The following is an 8,955-nucleotide window of genomic DNA, read 5'->3' as shown; positions in this document are numbered from 1 at the left end:
TAGCCTCTCGAAGTAATGACGCGTAAGCGTTGAAGGCCCATTGTTCAGAAAGTCTGTTGTCGGCGCAGTCGGCGTCGTAGTCGGCGTTGTGGGCGAATAATCACGAGCACGACTCTTGCAGGTGGTGCCCAGAGAGCGACCCGGGATTCAGGTAGGCCAACTAGCTCACGTGACCTTGCACTGCCGTCACAAGTTGGGCACGGGATAGTGAGAAAACTGGCCATCGTGGCAGCTGGCAGTTAAATTGATGATTGGTCGTTCGCGAATATCAACCTGGGGCGCACACGAGGCCCGCCGCTTGGAACACCTGCCATCGCAGGGCAGTTACGCATCGCTCAACCGCTGCACCACAGTCCAAGGAGGAGCATGAGGAATCCCATAGATCTATGAATGTAGAGAATGACCTTCTGCATATGTGGGGAATTAACCCAATGCGCTATCCTATAATTCTTATTAAAATTCAGTTATATCTGCACTTTGAACCCATTTTGACGGGTGAACATTCCCCCCGTAGATAAGAGCTCAAAGAGTGCTTATATGTTATTGAAGGAATGATGAGACGACTGATGCGTTCTTTAGATTTAATATTTTCAAACACAATCTACAACTACATCAAATTCACAAATATCGAAAAACTATCGAAAAACGAAACCGAAACTGTCGTCGCCTCTTTCCATAGCGGAGCAGGATACGCCGAGCTCGCGCAGTACGCCCATGAACTATCAGGTACAGCCATCTGCGTAGTCGAGAAAAAAGAGAGTGAGGGTGGTGAATCAACCAGGGAGACAAAGACAACAGTCGCTTAGAAATCGCGTTAAAAGCAGCAAATTGGCCGCTAGTGACCTCTGATGCCTGCGTGTTGTCATGCAAAAAGGGAAGACACTTAGGTATAGCTCGGGTCAGACTAAGGCGTGCACCCTCAGAAATTACGGCTGCTCCTTCAGTGACACTCAACCCTAATTCGACAACGGAACTGCATTCGCCAATCGCAGTGTCGGATGCAGCACTTTGTGGCCGCACGGAACGATAGTCACTGCAAGTATGAGAGTTTAAGACATCTGCGCAGATACTGTGAAGAACGCAGGTGCGCTTGCGCCCTACCGGACATTAAGAAACGTGGAACGGACAGCGGTATACGTACACTGACCTAAAGGTTGCATGTGTCCTGGTTCCTTTAGCGCTTCGAATAACACAGGCCACGCGCGTCCGCTCGGTCACAGTAGGGATTCTCAGAAACCTGCTTACTCTTCGAATGCTTATTTCCACTCGCAGTGTAGAAGACTCTCCCTTCCACCCGCCTATTGTCCCAATCGCGCCTTAGCGATCGTCGTCTTTTTCACTGTATGCCCGGAACTTTCACTGTATGCCTGTGGTTCCGGGCTAAGCCTATCTATAGAAACACCATGGAAAGCCCAGAGGAATTCAGCGGGAAAGCGCTGGAAGATTGGTGGAGTGAGGAAGGAGACCAACGCCTTTCGCACCCATCACTTGCTAAGGGAACGACCGTCCAAGCTTCAATGTGTATGTGCGTCTGGCAGCGAAAGGAATAAGTGCGCTACTTAAGCTGTTGGCCAATGCGCTTGTTTTTCTTTTATTTAAATCTAATTATACCGTCGTTTTCTTTCATAATTATGGTGCGACTTCCTCTCTACTGGCACTCAGCAATTATGAATTGAGACAAGCAACCTCCTCCGCCAATGTGTGGAATTGCGACTCCAGCACGACAGCCGTGATCACACCCCAGAAAACTGGCGCATAACCCTTTCGATACCTAAGCGAATGAAGAACCCACAAGAAATATCTAGAAATGGCTGGCCCGTGTTCACAACTACAGCCGCAGGGCGAGGATAGCTGGCAATGATTTGTATTGTGCGCGCGTTTTACTTGACGTCAGGCATGAAAGACCAGTAATTGAAGAGATTTAGGGGCCAGTCCTTAATAATCATTGCTGGTTAGTTTCTTATTTCGCTGTCAAATACGCCGCAGAGAGCAGTCGTGCCGCGCTCAAACCATGGTATCCACACTGGTCTACTCAAATGGTTCGCGCGCTTGAGTGGCCCTTCGATAGAGCCCTGAGACTTCTCTCGGCAAAATATCCTTGCAATGAGAAACGTATAAAGCCCCTGAAAGTTTTCAACGGTGTTTGCTCAATGTGCTACATACGTAAAAAACGGGAACGAGAACGGATTTTCAGCAGCTTGCAAATGGCCAAATTGTGTGGCGATTAAAAATCTTGCATGGGCTAGATGGTACACCAGATTTACAACAGAATAGAAAGGAGGCACACAAAACGACGCAAGAAACCCGCCTTTTTGAAGGCCAACCGAGCCGTGTCACACTTTCAAGCACCCATAAAACGCAGGCTCATGGAGCCAAAGCGCGCAGTGCATCACGAAAATCTGCGGTGATTTGCGTGATTTGTAAGGATTCTGCAAGAAAACCGTTCCCGCGTTTCGAAAGCACACTGAGCGAATTATGCTACACATTGGGAAATATGTGAGAGGGGAAAAAGGCGAAAAGAAGTCGCAGGAGATTGAATTTGGTCAGAAGTTGGGGAGCAGCGCTTCGGACGTCTCCATGATTTCAACAGAGCCACTGACACCGTGGTAGCAGGCTTCGCCGCGTTTAGAAACGTTTTCAGTTTTGCACGCCTGCAGTGAAAGCTTCGCCACACAACCTAAATGTTTTTGAGTAGTTGGCTTCTGTGCTGTGCACTTTTATAGTTAGGTGAACGGGGATAGGCTTGATTCATAACTACCGGCTGCTGCTGCAGAAATCCGAGTGTGCACGGAGCGTATAGGTGCCATCACGAGCCACCAAGGCGCCCAACCGGGCTGTCTCGTGTGAAACATCAAAAGAGGCCTGCCACTGCAGACCGCTCGGCTGCCACTGCCAATCAGCTTTCACTAATTAATGCGTTAAGCCGCGAAGCTTAGATCTAATAATATTTCTCTCCAAGTTGTATCTAATAGTCCAAATCTGCAGTCACTGTCTGGTCCACAGTTACAGCGCCCGTATACCTGTGCCTAAAGTATCCAAATTGTTCCAGCTGCCACTGTGATATACGGCTGAATTATTTGCCATTGGGTCCCGAACGCCTTGTATATAAGACGCGTTCATTTTCCTCCGTCATTGTTCAACGATGCGTGTATGCACGGACACAGCAGCTGCGTATCATCAACGCTAACACGAATTCCTCGTGGCGTGTTTTCTCCGTGACGCTGCGGACAACCGCAATCTGTAGCAGTGCCCAGGCGCTAGTGAGACTACTTACTCAACCAGCTGGCCGAGGCAGCAGAACTGTATTCCTCGGTCGGACGCCCTCCGAGCGACAGCAGCTTGACTTACGTGACGATACGTGGAGCGGAAGGTAATGTCTTGCTCCTCAGCAGACGCGGTGCGAGGGTTGCGTCGTTGGCTGCACCCGAAAGCACGAGTGGAACGAAATTCAGGTGAACGGAAAGCCATAATGAATTCCGGTTCGCAAACGCCAAGAAAAAAACACGCATACATTAAAAGTGGGTAAACAGACAGATAAAAGCGGGCGTGCACACGGAATTTGGGATCTTTAAAGACTGCTGATCGATGGGTTCATGTTTAGGAACAAGGAAAAGGAAGTGCTGGTCGATAGTTGTATATAGAGTTCAGCGCATCTCTAACAGGCATTACTGCGTTATCACATACGCTCTCACAATTGCAACTGCATATTTATAAAAGAGGTTAGAGCTGAGCCTTAACTGCTCAAATGATTTTGTTAGAAGTGCAAATTATCAAGCAAATAAAAACTGCTGTCACTATCAGAAGCAACTCTAAAAGTAAGGAATAAATAATTTGACGTATACACGACCGATGGACATTCGGTAGCGAGTGAAAAGAATCAGCGCAATGACGCCACCAGAGCGGCGAAAATCACCGCGTGGTTGGCGCAGCGTGGCGCCGTGCTTTACGAACGCAGCTGGCACTTTCGTTATCGGCGTGTTCGTAATCACAGCGACGAGAGTTGCTATGGGATCAAGTGGAGCAGTCAAGATGAATATCTGGTTCTCCTCAATTACATCGTCGCTTTCTCGTCCGCCTTTGCTGAGCTTGGCACTTTCGCAGCTCGAGCGCACTGAAACCTTAGCCTAATGGCTTACCCACCGAGGGCAAGCGTCAATTACACTGCCACAAAAACAGCTGGAGATACAGCGCATAATGCTCTACGACAAGTTCAGTTGTCAGTAACGCCACGTCTAAAATACGAAATGATGATCACACCACAATTATGCGACATTAAACTAGTGGTCCGAAGGTAAGTTGATAACAACCAGGAAAATAGCAGTCGTCCCCAGTCAACCGATTCGAATCAGCAACCATGACCACAGTGACGTTTTTTTATAATAATTGGTTTTGGGGGAAAGGAAATGGCGCAGTATCTGTCTCATATATCGTTGGACACCTGAACCGCGCCGTAAGGGAAGGGTAAAGGAGGGAGTGAAAGAAGAAAGGAAGAGAGAGGTGCCGTAGTGGAGGGCTCCGGAATAATTTCGACCACCTGGGGATCTTTAACGTGCACTGACATCGCACAGCACACGGGCGCCTTAGCGTTTTTCCTCCATAAAAACGCAGCCGCCGCGGTCGGGTTCGAACCCGGCAACTCCGGATCAGTAGTCGAGCGCCCTAACCACTGAGCCACCGCGGCGGGGCATACGTTTTTTTTTTTTTCCTGTGATCAAGTTTTTAGTTGTTAGTGCTCTCCGGGAGGCATCGTCTTGCTTCCTGAGATGCAACAAGACAGTACTGTGAGGACTTTCCATCGAGAAGGCACACTACATGGGGCACAGCAAAACTCCTTCGACGACCGCTTTTCTCTGTTTTTTTTTGTCCTTCTCTTGTAGGTATCAAGAATAGTGGAGAACTGAGACAGCCTTTCAAACTGCACGAGTAACGATAAAGTAGCGCGCGTTAGCATGGCTGACTTGGTATTCTCGCACAGGCCACTAGTTGGCCAGGAATATTGGATTTGGGAACTGTGAGCGCATGGCACCATTGTTGATGTTTCAAACTCAGCAGTCACGAATAATTTTTTTTTCCGCGTTAGTACTAAGGGCTATGGTTCCGTTCATGCAGCGTCATTGTCCTTGTCGAAAAGCACAATCAAATGACGTCACGCATGCGTCATTGCAAGGAACCGAGCTGATGCGCCAGATTACTGATCACAAATTGGTCTGAAAAACACGGATGAACGCTGCGGTCTCCGTCTCCCTTTGCAGCCCTTTCTTCCCTCTCTTTCACTGTATCTGACGTGCTGAATGCCCGTCTTATATCGGGATCATAAACCATCATAGTGATCATAAGGGTTTAATAAACGACGAATAAGTGCAACAAGCAGCAAAACTCAGCAACACGCACTGCCGGAGCCGCCATTGCCACACCAGATTAACCGCAAAGACAGATGCGAGCGATGGGTTTGCAACGAGAGCGCAGCTAGCCCCCTTATGCTGATGCACATTTCTGCCCTCGCTATTATGCCTCTAAAGGCTGCACATTTCAGCTGTGCCCTAATGACGCCGTTGTATTGCATTGTGCAATGAAAACATGACTTTTATAAGCTTAGTTTTGGAATTACATAAATACCTGTTACACTGCGGCGACCTAACGCCGTGTAAATCAGCGTTTCTTTCACTCCTTTGCATGATTTGAGTACATTGCGGCAGGGCGAAATTATGGCGGCGAATTCGCAGCTCTAGATATCGAACTAAACCGCGGCGACTGCGCTGGGATGGAGACGAGACGCTAAGGCGCCCATGTGCTGTGCGATGTCAGTGCACAATAAAGATCCCCAGGTGGTCGAAATTATTCCGGAGACCCCACTACGGCACCTGTTTCTTCCTTTCTTCTTTCACTCCCTCCTTTATCCCTTTCCTTAGGCCCGTTCAGGTCTCCGCCTATATGTCACAGATACTGCGCAATTTCGTTAATAATAATAATAATAATAATAATAATAATAATAATAATAATAATAATAATAATAATAATAATAATAATAATAATAATAATAATAATAATAATAGGTTTTGGGACAAAGGAAATGGCGCAGTATCCGTCTTATATATCGTTCGACACGCGCACCGCGCCGTAAGAGAAGTGATAAAGGAGGGAGTGAAAGAAGAAAAGAAGAGGTCCCGTAGTGGAGGGCTCCGGAATAATTTCTACCACCTGGGAATCTTTAACGTGCACTGACATCGCACAGCACACGGGTGCCTTAGCGTTTTTCCTCCATTAAAACCCAGCCGCCGCGGTCGGGTTCGAACCCGGGAACTCCGGATCAGTAGCCGAGCGCCACAACCACTGCGCCACCTCGGCGGGTAAAAATTTCGTTTCCCCTAAAACCAATTTTGGACACACCCCACCGCCCGCCGTGGTGGCTCAGTGGTTAGCGCGCTCCGCTACTGATCCGGAGTTCCCGGGTTCGACCCCAACCGCGGCGGCTGCGTTTCGATGGAGGCGTAACGCTAAGGCGCCCGTGTGCTGTTCGATGTCAGTTCATGTTAAAGATCCGCAAGTGGTCGAAATTATTCCGGAGCCCTCCACTACGACACCTCTTTTTCCTTTCTTCTTTCACTCCCTCATTTATCCCTTCCCTTACGGCGCGGTTCAGGTGTCCTACGATATATGAGACCGATACTGCACCCTTTCCTTTCCCCAAAAATCAGTGTTAATATTAGACACTCCGCCGTGATGGCTCAGTGGCTTGGGCGCTCGGCTACCGATCGTTACTGGGTTCGAACCCGACTGCAGCGACTGCCCTTCAATGGAGGCGAAACGCTAAAGCGCCCGTGTGCTGTGCGATGTCAGTGCACGTTAAAGATCCCCCTGTGTCCAAATTATTCCGGAGCCCTCTACTACGGCAGCTCTTTCTTCCTTTCTTCTTTCACTCGCTCCTTTATCCCTTCCCTTACGCCACGGTTGAGGTGTCCTCCGACATGTGAGACAAAGTGTGCCATTTTCCTTTCCCCCAAAACCAATTTTCATTTGCATTTTTGCCATCCGCAGTTCCCGGGATCGAACCCGACCGCGGCGGCTGCGTTTTTATGGCGGGAAAACGCTAAGGCGCCCGTGCGCTGTGCGATGTCAGTGCACGTTAAAGATCCGCAGGTGGTCGAAATTATTCCGGAGCCCTCCACTACGGCACCTCTTTCTTCCTTTCTTCTTTCACTCCCTCCTTTATTGCTTCCCTTACGCCTTGGTTCAGGTGTCCAGCGATATACGAGACAGATACTGCACCATTTCCTTTCCTCAAAAGCAATTATTATTACTGGCGGCACATTGTATACATGGTGAAAGGTCAATTTGACATCACTCCATAATACGAGCGTATCTCGTGTTTATGGCAGCCATTCAAATTACAGGAAGCGGCCATTTCCAGTATGCAGCTGCTTTCCTCAAATTGGCAAGTCGAGCTCATTTGTTCTCATCCTACGGCTTGTAGCTTCTTTTGCTCATCACAATCATAAATAATTACGAGCCGGACACCAAAAATAGTGCTGCTAAAAATCTATTTTCGACGCCACATCAATTTCACGCCGACGCGAGAAGAGCGTCTGTGAATGACGGCGAGTGACGCAAACAGTGGCACTGATTCACACACCTGAGAGCCAATCAGAGAGGCAAGATGGCGCCTACAGGCGAATATGAATATCGAGATTTGGGCAAATGGATACTTCTGAACTAGAGCTGGTGGGACCTGCTTGTCCGCCTGAACGAGCTGGTGGGACTTCCATGTCGCCCGTCTGAACCTTAACACGCGCCCTGACCGTAGGAAATGAATACAGGGTTACGAGAAGCAGCCCAGAGGAATATCCCGCAAGTTCATCAAGGCCACTCGGGAGAGGGAAGGCATAGAAGCAAACTCACCGTGCAGGTAGTGGGGGAAGGCTAACGGCTGTGACCGGCTGCGTGCATTTCTGCGCAGGCGCTTCTCGGAGCTTAAGTATCTGTTCGCCTTTGCCACGGAGGTGGTGGTGGTCGTCACCGGCGTCTTGTCTTCCATTGGTGCTGCATGGCCACGAGGCAACGAAGCGCTTGGCGAGCTCGGCGTCCGGTGGCTGCCCAGATGGAAGTGCGGCACAGGTTGCTCCGATGGTACTGGTGCTCCGAGGCTCCGAGGCGACGAAGCGCTTTTCGAGCTCGGCGTCCGGTGTCTGCCCAGATGGAAGCGCGGCAAAGGTTGCTCCGATGGTGCTGGTCCTGCGTGGCCCCGAGTTGACGAAGCGCTTTTCGAGCTCGGCGTCCGGTGTCTGCCCAGATGGAAGCGCGGCACAAGTCGCGATGTACCGGCAGCTCTCGCTCTCACAGCAGCGGTCAGTTCCTTGACTAAGATCGTCCTGCATCGCGAGTTCGAGTCCAGAACCACTCTGATGGAGTTAAGCAGCCGACTAGGCGGGAGGGACAGTGTCGACGCACGTAGCTTGGCGGTGCGTCATGAAGGAACCGCTGTAAAGATAAGATGGCGTGCGTTCGATGTCTCGTGCCGCTCGAGCATAGAGAGCTCGAGCAGCCGACTCGAGATGATGATGATGATGATATCTTCGGGCTTAATCGACATAAACACGGCGAGGGATAGACTCGAGGAGTAGGGAGACCTCGAGACATTTTTTCCTTCTACTTCCGGTTTGTTTTGCGCGCGCGCAAGAGAACATGTCCGAAATATTTCGGGGGCTAGCTCGCGAATAAATCCAGTGCGGGCATTCATTTCACGTCTACTTCGCGGAACTTGGTGTCGACGATGTCCGCGGGCTTCTGCCTGGCCACGATAGAAGGCTTTTTTTTTTAAGTCAGAACGTCATTCATTCCAGGTTAACAAAAAATGAGCTGCGGTGCAACTTCTGCTGAATCTAGTTAGAGAGCGAAAGCTGCTGTGTATCGGGTAAGTTGACACGGCTTGGCCTGTAACCTTGAGTGCGCTCCGCACAC

At 49.7% G+C, this 8,955-nt stretch overlaps 1 protein-coding gene across 1 annotated transcript in view; it reads right to left on the bottom strand.

The window, feature by feature from the left end:
• The window catches only part of LOC144120421 (uncharacterized), a 13,188-nt gene extending 4,811 nt beyond the window's left edge, over positions 1-8,377 (bottom strand). The window contains exons 1-2 of the mRNA XM_077652785.1: positions 7,897-8,377; positions 3,275-3,418 (exon numbers count right to left, since the gene is read on the bottom strand). Coding sequence (XP_077508911.1) covers positions 3,275-3,418; positions 7,897-8,372 — 620 coding nt within the window. The 5' untranslated portion in view covers positions 8,373-8,377. The remainder of the gene's footprint in view (positions 1-3,274; positions 3,419-7,896) is intronic.
• Positions 8,378-8,955: the final 578 nt, after the last annotated feature.

Source organism: Amblyomma americanum, chromosome 1 (genome assembly GCF_052857255.1).
Source record: "Amblyomma americanum isolate KBUSLIRL-KWMA chromosome 1, ASM5285725v1, whole genome shotgun sequence".
Taxonomy (NCBI): domain Eukaryota; kingdom Metazoa; phylum Arthropoda; class Arachnida; order Ixodida; family Ixodidae; genus Amblyomma; species Amblyomma americanum.
The sequence above is the reverse complement of the archived record's forward strand: the minus strand, read 5'-3'. Positions and strand labels throughout refer to the sequence as shown.